Below are 19,807 nucleotides of genomic sequence, written 5' to 3'. Positions count from 1 at the left end.
TGGAGATTGTTATTATTATTATTAATAATAATAATAATAATAATAATAATAATAATAATAATAATAATAATAATAATAATAATAATAAGAAGAAGAATGTACACATGTATACTCTTATAAACACACATACACATATACAAATATTCATATATACATACATTCACCTTCCCAAACATACGTCTAATAATAATTGTTATTTTAACATGCAAGTCACAAAGTTTTATTTGGTCCGGTTTGTCACCATGACGCCACCACGATCCCTGATGTCTAGCAACTCTCAGTTCTAAACCAGCAGTGGTTTGGTGCTGCTCAAACACCAGTTTTCTTGGCTGGCAGTATTGTGGCTCATGACAAGAACTGTTTTAAAGTTAGATTCTGGCTTCAAACCAACATCAGAGCTGTCTCAGTTGAATGGTCAAGTTTCTATATGTTTACGTAGTAACTGGTTACTTTTTATCAAAAGAATTGCAGCTGTAAGATACAGTCAGAGGACTTTACTGATATGTGATTGAAATCAGAATGAAGGTTGAGTTTGAGAATGGGTGTAGTTTGTTTGAGTTAAGAGTGCCAGATGTAGAAGCAGATGGTCCCTTTGCACTGCACACCCCTGTCACACAGAATCTCTCATTTCTTTGACAAATCACTGTAGAGTTACTAGAGGAATTTCTAAACATCTTCAGCGTATCCATTTGTTGTGTTTAATAAAGTTAAACTCAACAAGGGTAGCTGGTTTTGTTTTTATTGTTTTTATAGTCTAATCAGTGAAAGTCAAAGTCTGTCTTCATTTGGATTTTCTCAAAAAATTCTCAAAGAAAACACCTACAACCCAACAGTCTTGCATGCTCTTTTCATGTCTTTTAGATAGTAAGTCACACTGAGGCTTCTGTGCTACCACTGACTTTACAGTCTGATAAAAGTGATTGGAGGAGACAAAACAGAGATCCTTTAAATACTTGATGCAGCCAGTAATATAGTCTATTCCCTCTGCAGCTTTCATATATGCCTGTGGACTCATAAAACCAGTGACCCAGATGGCGACAGGGCTTTGGAACGCATGCAGTGATTTTGTGTGAATGTCAGCGGCAGTGCACGCCTCCCATATGTCCACGCAGGGATGTATTTCAGGTGAGCTGCTTGTAGAGTGAGAATCTGCGCTGTGTGCTGATTCACAGATATTGTGTGACCCAAGTTCAGGTCCAGAGGGAGAGAGAGAGAGAGAGAGTGAAAGAGGGACATGACTGAAGCCAAGCACGCAGAGAGCAGCCAGGGTTGCGCACAAGAACAACCTCTGCATGTGGAATGAGTTCTGGGCAGGAGGCAGAGGGGAGAGGAGGACGACACACTACTCCAAGTACAAGCACACACACAAAACCTGGTATGTTAACAGCACACTAGGTTTTGTGTGCGTGCATCTGTGCTTGCACATACATTGTGTATGTGTTATGTGGTAGATGGTGGAGTGTGCATGAGGGAAGATGGAGCTGCTAAACACTGATTGGTTGTTGCGCCCTGGTGGGGTGTGGCCAGAATATGAATGCCTGCCTTGCTTGGCTTTCGCTCTGGCAGGTTCTGGGGACAGTGACCGGAGAGGGATGGGGTGTTTGAAGTGTGTGTGTGGTGGAGAGAGCATCGGCACTTGTGAGAGAGTGGAGGAAAGAAAAGAGAAGGGGGAGGAACAGAGAGAGAGGTTGTGAAGAGAAAAGAGGGAGCTTTAGGCAGCGAGGCTGGACTACTGCTCAAACACTGCAGTCTTTCTTTGCTTCTCTGAGGAAACTGTCTTCTTGCTCCTTTTTCTCTCGCTGCATTGCCATGACCCTGATGGACACCCTGATCTCTTTGCCAACCTAGAGAAGAGGAAAGAAACGCTGTAGCGGAGGAGAGAGAGAGACACAAGAGGAGGCGACACTGCACACTTTGCCTTACTGATGAGAATCTGGAAATGAATGAACCGCCGTCAGCATAGAGGGGGAAAGCAGAGAGGATCACAGTAGTAGAAAAAAAGAGTTAAAGAGTGTAAATTGCCAGGTGTGTGAAGAATAGGCTGTAAAGAGACACATAGTAACCCTTAAAACCCTTTTCTAAGGCAAAGGGGACAAGTTAGGGAGGACGCATCCTGCAGGAAGAAGTAATTAGGCAAGGCAGTGATTCCATGGGAATACTACTCCAAGAAGCCAAAGATCGGTCCAGTCAGAAGCTTCATTCATTATTTATTTGTCTTTCCAATCTTCTTCTCACATCCATAACTCCATCTTTACCTCTCATCTCCTTGTCTATTTGAGTTCTTTCTTTTTGCATGTCAGCAAAAGCACATCAACAGCCACAACCACATGCTGAACACTCAAACTAAGACCACAGCTCAGCGTTGTTTTCTCAGTGGATGTGTCATCTGTTACTGAGTAAAAGAAATTCATTTAGCCAAAGCAAGGGTGCTGGTACTTGCTGGCCAAGGTGCACCTGATCAGGAACTTCTCATGAGACCAGGTAGGACACATTTGCATAATTTTGTCACCTCCAAGCAGCTGGAGCGGTTAAGCTTTCCAGTCATTTGCCTGATTGAACTGTTATGAGATGAAACTACAACCAAGCTTATCGCATAGACATCTGTGGTTTAGGGATTATACAAAGGGAAACAGGGATGTGCAGATGTATTTGTGTATGGCAGGACTATGTCCTAAATACACAGAATTATACAAGTATTGTGCCAGGATTATGCAAAGTCTCTTGTTGAATATAATGGCACCATAAGATTAAAGAGAAGAACTCAATTCAAGTGAATAGCAGCACATTATCTCCAACTCAGATAAAGTGTGACCACAGTTTGTTAGGGGGGTCTTAATTATTTGAGGTTAAACTAATATTCGAAACATTGTGGAAATCCATCTGCCAATCCCTGATGGAATAACTCCCCGTGCCCGATTGTGGACTTTATTTAAGACTGAAGTGCACAGAGTGACTATTAAAGACTTTTGAAGGCTCATTTAACTTCCACAATGAGACGCTCAAGCACAGACGAGACTCCGTATCGACGCAGTCCATCTCTGGACAGCAAACCTGACACACCACCATTCACCTCCGGGTTTCACCGTTTCAGCGGGGAGTTTGAGTATAAGCGACCACCTTTTGCGTTTGGCTTCCATACGACGAAGGGGCCGCAGAATTCCAAGGGGCGCTACGCCCAGGGGAAGAAGTATGTGGTGTTTTACCTGGACCTTTCCTTCATATTCCTTCTAGAACTGCGGCGTTGCAGGATGGCCGAGGGTTGCATGATGGCCCTGCGATATGGAATGGTCTTCTTCAACCTCCTTTTCTGGGTAAGTTCTTAATCATCTTTTTTGTGCATGTGGATGAGTTTTGGGAGGCATTTGTTGGCAGAAAGTGACGCTTTACTTTGTTGACTTCAACATTTTTCTTTCTTTGGTTCTCTGATTTCTCCTGTCTTGTTTGAACGGAGCTCTTTTTTATGTGTCAATGCAATCACAGTGATGATAGACGAGTGAGGAGGGCTGATGTGAGAAAGAGAAAGATCGTGCATGTAGATCATGTTGTACAAAGCCTATTGTGTGGGTGAGTGATTCTTTTTCTGTTCCCAATACACTAGTTTCAGTGTGGGTGTACACTGCATTGTTTTCTGTGTTAAGCTGTGGCATATTGGGAGCCTGCATTGTGTGCAGACTTTAATCACAGTGTTGCAATTGTGCTGGAGTTATTTACCTACTGCTGCTATATCCTCCTCCGAGCACAAGAGCACTTCACAGTCCATCAAAGCATCTGCTGTCAGTCTGCTCTATCTGGCTGATAGTATCTGTTGGCTGTGGGGACGTCGAAACTCCAGTGTGTCTTCCTCTGTCAGTCTCACTCTGATAGCCCCACAACAGATCACTTTCATTTGCACTGTGACGCCTGTCGTGCTCCCTTGCTGCACTTCACGTTTAAAGATCCTTAGCTTGTGTTTTCTTTGCCACAGACTCCCACTGTGTAATCTGTCGTAACTTGACAGCGTTGTGAAGGGAATCTAGCCTCTGTAGTTACTTGTCGGGAATTGCTTGATTTGTCAAGTGTCTGTTCTTATCGGAAATACAATGAAATGAGGCCTTGGATGGTGAAATGTAATCTAGCAACTACAATGCAATCTCCCTCAAGGAATGAGGGACCTCTTCACCTGCACGCCTGCTATCAGCTATAACTGTTGTCAAAAAGGGGTGATGGTGTTTGCTATTAGCGCATTGTGTGTGAGTGTTGCTGCCGGTGCTAAATAATGATCACAAAGAGCTATAGCCCTATATTCTTGAGAAGTCATCTTTGTAATGATCCCCCATGTTAGAGGAGAAGGGCTCCAATGTTAAACCAGACATCAATCTGTGCCAAAGTGGATGCAACTAAATATTGGAAGGTTCATCCACACCCATCGTTTACAGGTCTTATTCAAACTCTTGATTTCCAAGATTTCCTGACAGTAAGATCATAAGATCACAGACCTGACATAATACGTTTGACTTTTAGTTTTACTTTCAGAGCAACACAAAAAATAAATCCTGCAGGGAAAATGATGACGATACTCTCAGTATCAAGTCTCATATTGGTTATTTTTATTGGTGAGATTTCTTGCACCTGCACTATAACTGTTAAAAAAAACTGACACAACATTTTCAGAGGAATTAATGTATTAAAAAATAACACTACCTTAATCAAACCAAGGCAGTAGAGGTGTAGAAGTGCTGTAACAGTCTTGTGAAACAAAAGCCTGTCAAGCACACAATGTGTCATTATAGCGATATAAATTTCGCTGAATAAGGTCTAATATGTCCCTGCTGAAATAATCAAGGACTTTACTAAAAACAAATACATGAAACACTAAAGAATAAATTATATAAAGTAGTGCATTATAGAGTTACTTTTTTTCTCAAAGTAAAGCTACTGAAGTAGAATTATCTTTGTAAGAGCCAAACACTGTAAGTTAGCCACTCCAACAGCAAAAATATTCAGGAGAAGAACCAATCTGTCTGCCAAGAGCAGTCAGTGTGCAGCAATTTGTTATGTTGCAGATACGCATCGACAACTATTTTAGAAAGTGACAAACGGCACACTCTGAGAAAGCCATCAATCACAAAAGCTAATGTTGTGCAGTGACACCCTAAATTATTATACTTAAAATGAAAATGACTTTGTTGAAAAGGTAAAGGAACGATATGACTCCACATGCTGTGTGAGAGCACAAAGTCTATGCATATCATTCTGCTAATATATTATAGATGTTAAGGAAACACTCCAAACTATGCTTTCAGTATAAAAAATTCAGCTCCTTTGATCCCTAGTCTTTGTACTATACAGTATTAATAACATATGCTTCCTGTCTCTCCTTCATTTCTCCTCTTGTAGAATAAAAAAAACAACTTTGTCATTATTTGCCTGTTATGTGATTATGATGACCCTGAGGCCATAAGCTTAAATGGTATGGCAGTGGTGCTTTTCTTTGCTTTACTTTCGATCCAACTTATCTTTTCCCACCGCGCTTCATTTTGAAGAAGACAGACTTGTGTCCACAATTGTGTATCTTCTTCTACCGTGTTCAGGTATTATATAAAGGTATTATATTATATATTCAGGTATTATATAAAGGATGTACACTAAAGTGTGTAGTTTTTCTTTTTGTAGGGCAAATAAAATCAATTTCTCTTGACCTGCAAGAATAAAATATTTGTAGTTTGTTCCTACAGCTGCTGACATTTTATTTTTGATAAATTTAGAGGGAGATACAGTTCTTTAACCTCTTATGACCTAAAATGAAGCTACCTCACCACTATTTATTCAAACTTTTAATATCTTAAAAATACCTATTTGATTCCACTGGTGCCATGAGGGCAGAGATTTTAAAACTATCAAAGAAGTGTCTCTTAGTGGTGTGTTTAGGTCAAGTGAGTATAACAAGGTTTTAGATTGACACAAGACACTTTGCTGTGTTTCTTTCCAAGTTAATATGGTGTATTTCCCTTGCTTGCCAGTAAACTGCCTTTCAGCCATGCAGTGCTCCCTGGAATCAGCAGGATGTGAAGGAAAACCAAATGTGCTGCAAGAGTTTGGAGATGCTCTACCTTTTTTGTGGCTGGATAAAGAGATGATGCAAACCTCTGAGCCTCTTCTGGTTTTTAATTTGATATGAATCATTTTAACCACAACCACTAATACTCAGTTAACACCTCCATCTGTGGTGAACTTCTACATATCTGCCATACCCTACAGCTACAGGTAAAAAAGTATGAATGAGGTTATGTATAGGTATAGATATGAAAGTTTTCTCTTTGACTACCGTCGTGATTCAAGGATGGGAGGAAGAGATTAGGGCCCACTGAAAAAGACAATCAGATGAATGTTGTGAAGAAGGACAAGAAAGAGTTGAAAGGGCATCAGAGATGAAGATGGAAGATGGAAGAGGGAGAGAGGAGAATAGATGAATGAAAAATTGAATGAGTGGGACGGAGGATGAATGGGTGAGGGAGGATAGATAAATAGATGAGGGATGAAGGATGAAAAGGATGAAAGGATGAAGGATGGATAAACAAAAGGTTCGAGGGAGGGAAGATGGGTGAATAGATGGGTTAGGGAGAGAAAGATAGATAAAAGGATGAGACAGGTAAGGATGGATGAATAGATAAGAGAGGGAAGGATGGATAAATGAATGGATGAGAGAGGTAAAGATGAACTGATGTGAAACAGACGGATGAATGTGTGAAAGAGAGAGGATAGATGGATGAATGAGTGAGTGAAGGATAAATGTTTGAGGGAGTAAGGAGAAAAGATGGAAGGATGAAGGATAGATAGATGGATGGACAGATGGATGAAAGGAAAGGATGAATGAATGGCTGTGGGAAAAGGACTGATAACCAGATGGATAAATGGATGAAGGGATGACATGATGGATAAATGGATGGACAAGGGAGGGAAAGATGGACGAATGAACTGATGAGAAAGGGAAGGATGAATGAATTGAAGAGGACGGGAAGGATAGATAAGCAGATGGATGTGGGAGGGAAAGAAAGATGACCAGATGAGGGAGGAGAAGGATGGAAGGATGGATGAAAGAAGATGAACAAGGACAGAAAGAGAGGGTGGAGTTGAGATAATGAGACAAATAGTGCTGAGTGGCTGAACCAGGTAAAAGAAAGTTCAACAGGTGATTAGAGCTGGTTGAGGTGTGGCCCTGTTCCTGGAACTAAGTTAACAGGTTAACTTGATAAGTTATATTCATTCAAAATTTAATTTCTCTTTAAAAATCATACATCTTTCTTAGAGCTAAAATGGTCTCCATGCAAAAGAAATCCATTTGTCTTTTTTGTAAATCATTATTTTATCTTTTTCTTTTTTTTCTACTGCAGTTGATAACACAGTTCTGGTTTAAATTGTGAGAAAATGGTTCCATGTTCCTAAAGTAGAAGAAGCTGTAAGTTTAGTGACAATAATACACAAACACACACACACATACACAACAACCAGACATGTCAAGCTTTTCTGGTACAAACTGCCTTCTCATGTGGCTGCAAATTTGTTCTGAAAGCAACTACAAGATGTCAGGGAGTCAAAGTGTGACTGGTTAGTGAGAACGGTGGCTTTGATTGAGGTCAGAGCTGCTGGTTTGTTGCTGCTGAATGAAGATGATGGCTGAGATGAAATGTCATGCTCAAAACATAATGCGATAAAGACTTTGCTACAACAATGACAGGTTGCACAAACATAAAACTTTACTTAACAAAAGAATGTTTACTTTAAAAAAAAAAAAAAAACTGCCATTCTTACTGTATGTGTAATTTTTCATTCACTCTCAACTTTTGAAGTCAAAGATGATGCATTGCCCCCCTCCCCAATAGTTTTAAGCTATTTTTACTCCAAAGTAAGCAGATTTTTTGCAACGTCAGATGGGTTTAAACTTATCAATCTCTCAGATTTTATGTCCTCAAACAACGCAGTTATTGATTTGAATAACTGACAGCTCAAACAATGATTCAGGCAAAAGAAAGCAAGAAGAAAATATTAAAATGATCATTTTACATCCCAGTTCATTTAATTGAAACTTCAATGAAACTGATGCATTTGTCCTACAAATAGAATTCACATTTATACATAAATAATTAGATAAAAAAATTTGAAAAGGAAGTTTAAAGCCTAAAATCCCACTTAGTGTTATCAGTGGTTTAACTAGTTCAATCATTACGTTACATATTTGACTTTTTAAGAAAAAAAATGGAACAAAAGCATTGAACAAGTTCATTAATTTGACTGCGATTTAATGCTTTCATGCCATTAAAAGGTGCATCAGCTTTCAGATTGTCATGGAAACGTTCCTTTTTTTGAGCACAGCATGAAAAGGAAACAGCAGGTCTGTTTGTGTGGGCGTAGATGTGTGTGTGCCCACATACATGTCACACACTGAAGTGCAAATTAAGTCAACAGCAGTAAAAAATGTCTCACTCACACTGAAGGCCAAAAGGGCTTCACTTCATTTTACTTTCCTGTTAATTCATGTTACTGTAAGTGTTGGGAAATAAGCTCAGTGCTCTGACCTCGTACATTAATGCCTGCGTGGGTGAGAGCTGCCTGGATATCTCTTCTTCCCTGACAAAGTGCCAAAATAAAAAGCAACACACAAAGGGAGAAATGGATTACTGTGCTTTGGGTAAGTGCTGATTATACCCTAAATCGAAGCGCAATGACTCTTCCAGAAAATTGGCCAACTCGAAAATTATTCACATCACTAATTGTCTGCAGCAGAAACCACCACAGAGCTGGAAGAAACAGCCCACAGACACAATACACCAAAAATAAGACCCTCATTTACAGACACTTTTTAATGAATTTTGTTAGCATAAACGTGTCTTTTCCACACCACAGAGGGGAGGAGGGGATGAAATTAAGCAGCAATAGGCTAGACTGGGACAACGAAAGGAAGAGAGCAAGCAGAAGGAAGAGACGGGAGACATGTCCTCTGAAGTTGTGTTTACTTGTCATCATAATGTAGGTCAGAGCCCAGCGGAGGATCCGTAGATTGCTGGAGTTGTGAATAGGTTGCATTTGTCTCCACTGATTTAGCCAGATCAATAGAAACTGTCTTTCTACTGATTTGACATCTGTCAGCCCCACCCAGCCCATCCCCTGCTGCCGCACAGTCCATCGATTTGCAGCTGCACCGATGGGGGGACGTGCAGAGCATGAGCGGTTCAGATAATGGGCCTGCAGTTTGCATTTGCTGAGTTTGGCATGTTTGTGCACAGAGCTCGCAGGCAGCAATGTCATTCGAATGTGAGGAAATGTCTGGGCATTGGAAAATAAAAAAAGGAGGACTCTGGGGATGTTTTCACACTTTTCCTTTCTGTGTATCATTATATTTAGAGATGATGCCATGTTTTTGTATCCATACATCAAGTGTTCTACCAGGTCTGACATTCTGTCATATTAGAGCAGCAGATAGTTTTGGGAGACTGTGTAGTTTGAATTGAATGAATGCACATACTCTCAACTGGAAACCTGCCTATACTAGAATTTATTTGTGACAGATTTAGTTGAAAATGTCCTCTGCTAAAGCTTTCCAGGGTTTTTATTGGCTCATAAAGAGGCTTTAGGTGGTGCCTTGGTGCTGCAGCTCTGCTTTTATCAAGGCTGCCAGTTTAATACTAAAAACCCTCTGAAATTCCAGTTTTCAGCATTTTCAGAAACACGATTTTGGCATGGCCATAACACTGACCTACTTGAGGCATTTATTTAGCATTTTGAAATCCAATTTTGCTCATGTTTCCATGGTTGTAAAAAGGATCAGCCACATAAATTTTTCATGTCATAGATGACAGTGATATTTTAAACTGTTTAATTTGTTATTTTATAAAAGGATTAGCTCAGATTGTCACTATTAGGAATGAAAGGTTTTTACACTGAATGCCCAAATTTGTTCATTTCAAGTTTGAACATTATAATAGAAAGAGATTCTTTAACTGATTTACTTCAGGTAAATTCAATTGACAGTGAATTTATTTTGTTTTTCTCTTGATCCATCAAGGTGTCAAATGAGTTTCCATTCTCACCCATGATAAAGAATCCAAACATTCAGGGACGCCCCCTGATTGTAAAAAAAACTGTTATCTCTGTAACCTGGCTCTGTTTTGCAAAGAAACAAAGCTGATCTCAGTTCTTTTTCTTATTTTATGAGGATATTTTTGTCACCTGCTTAGCTTGACATGTCACTTTTATTTTTATCCACTTTTCAAAAGTTAAACAAGTTACTTTTGTATTTTGCACCTCTGATTATTATCTCACTAAAATACAAAACCAGATATATTTCTCTGTCCACTGGTTACTTATCATCGCTGTTTTACATTTAAACTGCTCCTGCCTGCTTTGGCGACCTGCAGACATAAAGTAGCAAGACGAATTCTCAACATATTCTGAATAACAGAATTTTACAGCAGGTTTGTGGTTAAAATCATGGGCATAAAGCCCGGTTTCAGCCCTACAGTTGCCATACTCTGATCTTATTTGCTTTTTGTGCTCACTGGAGGGTGTTTGTGTCACTTGGAGTAAAAATCAACCAGCCACGGCTTCTTAGGTAGAATCAGGAATGTCAGAAAGATGTAAAAACAGAAGCAAAAGAATTGTGGAAAAAAGATGAACAAGTGTGGGCTGTTGTAAATCCATGTACAGAGATAACTCTTTAATCTTTCATTGGTGAAAAAATGTTTTATGTCAGCTAGAAATGTCATGGCTTAAACAGACATGAAGAAGGTCAAAAGTAAACAAATGAACATCCTTCCAGTTTGAGATCCATATGAACGCACAATCCACTTACCATCATTGGTTGGTGGATTTTGTGGATGGTAGCTTACTGGCTTACCCTGTTTCCAGTATTTTTTTGCTAAGCTAAGCAAACCAGCTCTTGGATGTAGCTTGATGTTTTACCATCCATACATGAGACTGGATTAAAACGCTTCATTTAAATCCTGACAAGAGCGCAAATAAGCTAATTTCCTAACCTCTAAACTTCCCCTTTAAATGGAAGCAGCCACATTACCACCATTCATTGCAGAGTGTGTATGTTTATTTTCTGAATAACCCATTTAAATGAAGATTCATTATCAGCTACACTTAACTCAAAAGAAGAGCTCACACTTCTCTCCAGCACATTTTCATATTGGCCTCGGGACTGAGTGGAAGCACTTAGTGAGCAATGTGCTCACTGTTTTGTCAGTATTCTGACAGTGAATTATTTCTACTGCATCAGTCTGGCATGGCTGCAGTCAAGCTGCACTCTGCACACAGATCGTCTGCTCAAGGCAATAAATGACACCTTTTTAAACAGGTGTAACAAGACAGTCAATCAGAGAGCACTTCCTCTGGCAGAGTTAATGTCCTGTCTAATGTTTTAAAGACAATTATCTGGATGGGCACCAAAATCTAATTTATTCTTCCCTTGCTCATTTGTCTCTTCCCACCAAATTAAATTAAATTAAGAGGTTTATTAATACTTAAATATGTATAATTACATACTATTGGAAACTATGAAGATGAAATCAATGTGTTGCAAAGCGTACCACTAAGGATCAACACCAACATGTACTGATTTTTTTCAAGTAGTGGGCCACCTATGTGCATACGCTTTCTGTAATTCAGTGGGTCTGTGCAAGTGTGCTAAAATGAATAATTATTGAGTAATTGTAGCTGACAGATCTGATTCATGAAGTCTTTTTAAATATTCATGAAGACACTTGAAGATTGGGTGCGTTCATGTAAGGTGCAGCTTCATGTAAAATCAGCATATAGCTATCTGTGTTAAAATAGATTAATCCAACAGGTGTGTCATATTTAAATTTTTATCTGGATTTAAGCCTCTGCCTATCATGAAGTTTAGGAGTAAAATGATTTTAATAATAATCTATTTATGCAAGATTTATGCCGAGTCAAGAGGCTGCTGATTAGTATAATCCCACCAGTTCATAGTTTGAATTACTCTGCTGGCTCTGTGTGGTTATGTGAAGAGTTTAGGAAGGCGTCCAACTGCAAAACTGGCTCAAAAGTTGCAGCATGTTTGTAAGACATGAAGTAAATTGAGTTTTATTGTGTTTGCATACAGAAGTGGGCTGTTATCTTTATATTAGCAAGGGATCCTACTCAGTGTATTCCATTACAGATGGAGTTCTTGAAGGAGGCAGTGAGCTAAAACAACTCACAAACTGCTGAAGTTGGGAGGTAAAAGTGCCTAATTGACAGTGTGGTATCATGAAGAAGGTTTAGTTTAGGGTGCAGTCCCAAGTGGAATGCATTAACAGTCGAGCGACACTAAACAGAGAATGAGTGGATTTTTCTGCAGCTGAAGAAGGAGATGCTAAAGGGATCTAACAGTAGAAAAAAAAAAAAAAAAAAAACAAAACATAAAAAACAAGTCTGATCTGAGATGCAAATGAAAGCAATGGCAATGTTGATTATCAGTAGGGCACAGTGGAAAATGACAAAAACTACTTGGATCCCTTTTGTTTGAAGAATGATAAAAAGTAAGTTTTTCCACTGCTTTGCCCCCTTGTGTGAATATTCTAGAGGATGCACCACATTTTCAGTCAGTCCATTTAAAGAAAATTTAAAAAGACAGAAAGAGAGGATTAAAGAAAAAAAAAAAGGGGGGGGGGCATCTTTTATTGAAAGTAATTTAAGCTCAACATCAAGCAGCAGAAGAATAAGTAGTGCACATTTAAATAGAGGCAGAATTTCTCTCTGATTGTGGTTTCGCTATTTCAACGTTATTGACTTTTCTTTCCAAAAGTGCCTTGATTGTGTGATTCTCTATTCTGTCAATGGTGTCTGTGATGTCACAGGAGAAGCTTAGCAGCCCTCTCAATATTGTCCGGCTGTTGGGCTTATTTGGTGTGAGATAGGGGCACGCCAAGTCAGGCTTTTATATTGTACATTTCATGCATGAGCAAAACACAATGTGGCTCCAATAAAATGCTTTAGAATTGGAAGAGATATGTTTAATAGCAATAATAAAAAAGAAAAAGGCACAGACATGCCTACAAATAATAGAAGAAAAGCATTTTCCTTTTCAATTTCCTGGAAAATTTCTTCCACACTTGTTTATGCCACTTAAACTCTGCAACCACCTAATACAGCTCCTCAATCAAGTTATATCAAACACACATTAAATTTTATGCACCAGCACTATTTCATTAAATGGAAAAGATAATGTTTTGAGTTTGTTCTAAACATATTTTCTATAAAGTCAGCCTTTTGCTGAAAAAAAACTTTTGCTTGACTCACTTCAATGTCCAACCAGAACATGTGAAAGCTGCACTGATTAAAAATATAAAACTTTGCCATTTTCTACAATATTTTCAACTGCTCTTTTGTTTTTTCTACTAGGTTTAGGATTTAAAAGTACATAGTCAGGACTAAGTGACCTAACCAAGGGGATGAATTTGGATTGGGTTTACAGGTTCACAGACTATTTTTTTGTTTTTGTCTCTGATATTGGCATTTCCTTAGCAGTAAAGGAACACTATCAAACGACCACAAGAACTGTTTTAGTCAAAAGCCACACTGATGAACTTTGGTAGATTTTCTCAATAGGGCGCCCCCTGATGATGGCTAATTCTCTCTCTTCTCTGGGCCCTCTCCAGCAAGTAAAAGTCAGTACAATGTTCAATTTGATCATATTTGTTAAGGTGGGTTAATACTTGCGTGATGTCTGCATGCGGTCGGTTATGGCGTATCTGATGCTGGTGAGTTTGTTCTTGCACTCGAGCGTGGAGGGAACGTGTCGTTTTGGTGTTGTGTTGCAGTTTCTTCTCCCAATCTGGAGGTGGCAGCAGGGGTGGTATCGGCCGGTAAATTCACCAGGTCGGAGTTCTTTTGATGGTTCACTTCAGTTCCGGTAGATATTTTCTGATTTTAAACAAAAAAAGTGTCCAGTATGGTTCAGTGTCTTTATTAACTTGTGGATAAAAACAAAGAAATAATTTGATCAGCTTCTCATCAACTTGATCCACTGGGTGTTGCTTTTAAAAATTTCGGTTACACAAATTCAGTGAGAAGATACAGAAATCCGGAAACTCGAAATCCCAAATTGACCAATCATTAGGGAGTTCTTCTGCATAACTGTCTTGTAGCAAAGATGCACGTCAGGTCTGGAATAGGTGTGCGTCGGGCCTCGGTGGAGCTACACAGACGCTGCATGAGTATAAATCCGCCTTTGAGCTTGTTTCATACTCAGTGAGAAGCTTCATCTGCAATGGGACAAGGATTACTGCAGGGGGGATGTTTGTGTTTTTATGTGCAATTAACAGCTGACCGGGTTATTTCATATTTAATGATAGATTTTGTCCGTGGTAGGGTGGGTTTGTGAACGCGGTAGTGTCCGTATCTATAAACTCCACATGTGTTGTATACATTTACTTAGTATCTCACCATCTCGATCATCTGTTCATTAAAACTGTCCATTCGAACTCGCATTAGGGAGAACGTGGGAGCCACAACTATCCGCTTCATTCTTTACTGTGTTAACAATGCCCACCTCAAATGTCTGACCAATCACACAATTCTTCTGGGAGCCCCACGAGAAGAAAGGTCTGCTCGGCCGATGTGGCAAAAACAAGCTGCAACAAACCACGTCTGCGAGAGCAAAATGACGTCATTTTGTTCTCATGGCCTCGAGAACAAGAAAAAGGTTCTTGCTTCTCTCGGAGTATGTAACAGCCTTTAGATTGTTCCTTTCTCTCTTTCTTTCTATTTGCGTTGTCTAATAATATCCTCCAGGGTTTCTTTGCTGAATCAGCCATGGCGTGTGTTTAAAATAGACAGTGTGTTGAGATCTAGTTGCTAGCATGATGTGGTGCAGTAAAGTGGGATGGAAAAAAAAGGTTGCATAGTGCGGTTTGCTGGGCAACGACGGCTACAAGAATGTACATAATAAATGTCACTGTGCCATCAAAATGAGTCAGAAGCTGGTGACATGAACCATGTGGTTGACCTACTTGTTCATGACACTATCAATCCAACCATTTCAGAAATTTGAACACAAATCCATATCTCCCCATGCAAAATATAAACCAGTACAACAGTGGCGATCATATTAATCAGCCTATTCATAGAACTATTAATCACAATTGCCATAGACCATGAGGTACCTTTTTCAGCTCCTCACTTATATTTAACAGTGGAATTTGTAAAATGGTACCTATTGTAACAATAAATGGGTTTTAAAAATCCAGGCAATTCAAAAATGAATGTCTTTTTCATTTAGATGGCAGCACATACTTAAACCATGTGATTTTCTACCATTTCCACCTCTGCCACAATGAATCTTTTTTAAATTTCTTTCAGTGAGAGAAATGACATTGCCTTGTTTTTACAATTCCTAGTTTGGCTCATAAGTACTGAGGGTGATCCTGAGAGACTCATGCAAATTTTCATCGGTCATAGAGCAGTGGCCCCTTGTTTTGATGGCATTCATATGAGAAAAGCTTGACTCACAAGTATAAGTAGATCCAAACATTGTATTAACAAGACCATCTTTCTCACCGAGGGACACCGATATGTGTTTACATATTTAGAACCAAAAACCATTGCACCATCGGCCTGCAAGTGCTGTTTTAAAGCAAATGAGGACTGCAGATCAACTAATTTTATTTCAAAGGTGCCCTCATTAATGCAAGACATTGCCTCTTTGGCTTTGACACAAAAGTCTGTCTCATGTTTAACCGAAAATGGATCACGAGCAAACTGCAGTACCTCCATAGAAATGCTAAAGTCTTTGAATCTTTTTCAGTCAATTTTGTCATAAAATCTGTCATAATGGGCGTCATCTCTGTCTATAAATGTGTGAGAAGTTGAGGGACGTGCAGCTCTTTTTGACACAAGGTCTGATGTGAAAATTGTTAGCTTTGTCTTAAAAGCACAAAGCTGGAGAGCCATCAGTAACCTACAGGCAAACTTTTTTGTAAATTAAGATCTTGTGCCCCACAAAACGACACAATACAATATAAAACATCACCTCACCTGTGGTGTGTCCCTGAGGTGGCATACGCCCCAAAACCCCCCCCTGAAAGCAAACTCTGTCAGAAAACCTCACGAAGATGCAGAGCTGAGCCATGTCATTACAATCTGTTGATCCATCCACGCCGACCGACACCATGTCAGCTTTTTTAAGTTCTTCCGACAGCTTTGTTGAAACATCCTTTGCCAGCAATTGCACTGTGCGAAGAGTCATTTCAGATAATGGAAGTTTTTTATGGTTAAAAAGAAGCTCTCCTTAACTTTTTCATCAATGATAATTTCATCAGTGACGGCAAGTATACCATCTCTCACAGATTCTCACAGTAAAAGGTCTCTTTTGTCCGGTTAAAATCCAAACTACTCACAGAGATGATATCATGGATGTCTCCTGTTTGGTGCAAAAGCGACTGATGGCAACTTGACTCCTTTGAAAAGATGAAAGCAGCATCTGTAAATCTCTTCATTCCTTGGAGCCCTCTGGAAAACTTTGAGAAAATGAGACATATTTTGATTTGTAGTGCTTATTCAAGTTGTATTCTTTTATCACAGCAATGCAGTCCTTGCAGAGAAGGCACATGGGTTTCATACTTGTGGTTGTGGGCAATGTAAATAAATAGTTTTCAGCCCACAAAAAATTTAAAAAAGGCTGAATCTGACCCCTTTAAAAGTGAGCAAAAGAATCTTAAAATCAATGCAAAAATGGACGAGCAGTCGGTGTAAATCTGCTAAAACCAATGTGCATATCTTCTGTGATCTGTGAGATGTGCAGCAGAATTCTGGAGGAACTGTAGATGATAGAGAGATACGTGCTCAAGACTAAAATATGAAGAGTTGCAGTAATCTAGAGGTTAATGAAGGCATGAATACATTTTCTTAGACAGACATAGGATTTTGCTTTGGCAGTCTGCTGTAACTAATAAAAACTTGACTACTGTAAAAACTTGCTTCTCTAGTTAAATGGCACTGTCTAAAAACACTCCAATATTTCTAGTACTTTTTTTTTTTTTTTTTTTACCTAATCTGTATTACTAACATAAAACATCAGTATTGTGGTGTTCAGTCCACTTTCAGTGTGGTGGGAAAGATAAATTTTGACCAAGTTTTAAGTCTGTCTGTTTAGTGTTTGTCCCTTGAAGAAGCAAAAGCTACAAATACATATAAACAAACACACAAACACAAAAAGAAAAAAAAGAGAGAAACAAAGAAATCTATGTTTTTATACAGAGTTGATATGAGCTACCAGAACCCTGCTTTGCATGTCAGGCGCTGAACTTACCATGCATCATGACCAAGAGGCAACCTCCGCTAGTATAATGTGAAGCCTATGCAGAAGTGCAAAAAATTGCAGTTCACCCCTCATCTGCTAGGGGCTGGCACCATAAAAGAGTCAATCCCCATAGACTCCCATGTTAAAAAAGTCAACTTTACAGCAGAAATAAACATGTTCAAAGCCTGGTACAAAAAGCCATTTTAGGATTAATAGGTCCAGTTTACCTTCATGACAACTGTGTGGGGGGTGAATTTTTTTTCTAACTCATCCGTTTGGATGATATTTAATTTTGAAATTTGACATAATTAGGGGTGTGTCCTTTTGATTGACAGGTATCCAATCTCTGTGACAAGAAGGAAGCGCGCAGCATAACCGTAGTTTTTAGCCGGCAAACAGCGCGCCTTAGCTTTAGCCCGCCTACCTCCGTTAGCTGGTTAGCTACAGACAGCTCCACCTCTTTGCCCATTTTTGGATTTTCCGGGAACAACGACATGTGTGACACTGTCAAGATAGTGACGGTGGGAACCGCCCAATGAGCTTCAATTCAGCTCTTCAGAAACCTACGGGTGATGTCACGGAGGCTCCGTTCATCTTTTATATACAGTCTATGATCATGAACAAGACAAAACATGGCTATTTTTTTCTATAGTTTGTCCTTGAATTCACATTTATATATCAGCATTTTTTAGCTTTACTGGATGCTGGACACTCAGATCTAAAACTGTAAGACTCATGAACAGCTTCGTCCACCAAGCCATCAAAGCCATATGTCCAAAACATGAACCTCATCACTTCGTCTCATTAAGGTGTTTGTGCCAAACTGTGGAGAAAGTGTGTGTGTTGGTTTGGCTTTGCATCCTCCATGGGTACAAAGCCCATCCAAGAGGGAGAGTCACCCACACACTCCATAGTTATGCACAAACACTAAGGTACTCCAGCATCTGTTTGTGCTGCAGCTGCCTCCTCACCTGTCCCTCTCCTGTTGCTCCTTGAAACATGACAACGGCGCTAAGACCAATAATAATAATATCAGTGTATGACATTAGGGAGTGTGGGCAGCTAGATGTAACCCAAATCCAATGTAAACAAATTTGAAGCTGAGATTTTGAAATTTTGCCTAGGTGCATTTTTTAGCTCTTAAAAGGAGGACATGTCCAGATAAAAGAGGACATCTGGTCACACTGTTTGTTGTGGTTTTCCTTTGTTCATTCCAGTAAGTTTTGATTACTGACTTTGTTTCACACCAGGTTTTCGATACTGACTACTACTCCCTTGTGTTAGTCATTACTCCCTCTGTATTCTTTATATAATGCCCAGATTTTCTATCTTCTTTGCCAGATCATTGCTTTATCCTCTTTATTTTAATCTTGTACCATTCAGCCTGATTTGTTTTTTCGGGGTATCTTTCTATGGGCTTATTTCTCCTGGTAATTCTGCACTGCTTTTAGGTGCCAGTAAGTTATTAAAAGTTAGTTTTCATTCTTCATTCTGCTGCCTCCTGTGTGTTCCTGCTTTTAAGTCCTCTTCAACCAAACATCTTGACATAAATCTTGTTTTGTGTTCACTCAGGCAAGCTTATCTGTCCATTCGGTGTGAGGGCTGAGTGGAGTTCTTGTACAGGAGTGTCTGGGAAACATTAGCTTTTTACAAGAAGGTGCTGAAGTTGTGTAGGCCCAACCTTTTTCTTTCTAATTCAACAACTTGCAAGGCCACACCTTCAAATCTCCACACCAGTCACACTGACAAGAAACAAAGTCTTTCATGTTTTTGCATAAGCTGAGTAAGCCATATGACATATAAACTCATTACATAGACACTTAAAGGTTAAATGACTTGGAAATGTCAGGTTTTAAGGTTTAGGGTTTTGGTCACAGCTGCTTAATTGAAACACCCAGTATTATAATTTAGTTTTTATCAGTATGGAAACAACCAGAAGCTTAACACATAACTCTAAATCTACTCAAAAAGACTAAATAAAAGCAGTTTTTGACCTCAGGAACTGAGTTGTTAGTATAAAATAGAGCAAAAGAACAAACTATCATATTTATAAAGACAGCGTGAAAGATGAGTCAGTTTTCTGAGTAAACCAACCCCTTCCTTACACAAAGGTTGGCAGCAAAACAGCATACGCCCCCACTTGAACTTCAGGACCACTGAAAACCCTTTACAGTACAGGAACAGAGTACATCCTCACAGCTGAAGTTATATCAGCACTCAGCCTTTAATGTTGTGTTGTTGTAAATCACACCTGTAAAAACCTTCCTACCAGGAGAGCCTCACCATCAGCAGCAGTTTAATTAGAACAGCTAACAATACTCCCTTTTGACATCCATGTCCAACACCTGCTTTCTAGTCACACTCATTTAAAATCTCAGCAAGAGTCTTGGAAATGGGTGATACATTACACCATGCTTTTTTATTATTTCCACAGTGTGGTACGCAATTAACACAGCTGGTTTTCAGTGTGTATAAAGTGTTTATTTAAAAAAAAAAACTTTCTTCAAAATCCAACTTCTTGAG

General features: G+C 39.3%; 1 protein-coding gene across 3 annotated transcripts in view; it reads left to right on the top strand.

The window, feature by feature from the left end:
• tspan4a (tetraspanin 4a) overlaps nt 1–19,807 on the top strand; it is a 185,236-nt gene that overhangs the window by 47,522 nt on the left and 117,907 nt on the right. Inside the window, exons 1-2 of one of the 3 annotated variants that reach the window (XM_041986302.1) lie at nt 1,020–1,125; nt 3,232–3,311. In XM_041986302.1, the coding sequence (XP_041842236.1) occupies nt 1,074–1,125; nt 3,232–3,311 (132 nt within the window). In that variant the 5' untranslated portion in view covers nt 1,020–1,073. Of the gene's footprint in view, nt 1–1,019; nt 1,126–2,818; nt 3,312–19,807 lie in introns of those variants that run through there. The other 2 variants (XM_041986311.1, XM_041986293.1) reach the window with 2 other exon arrangements.

The sequence above is a fragment of the Melanotaenia boesemani genome, chromosome 1, assembly GCF_017639745.1.
Source record: "Melanotaenia boesemani isolate fMelBoe1 chromosome 1, fMelBoe1.pri, whole genome shotgun sequence".
NCBI lineage: Eukaryota > Metazoa > Chordata > Actinopteri > Atheriniformes > Melanotaeniidae > Melanotaenia > Melanotaenia boesemani.
This window is presented reverse-complemented; position numbering and strand designations above follow the sequence as displayed.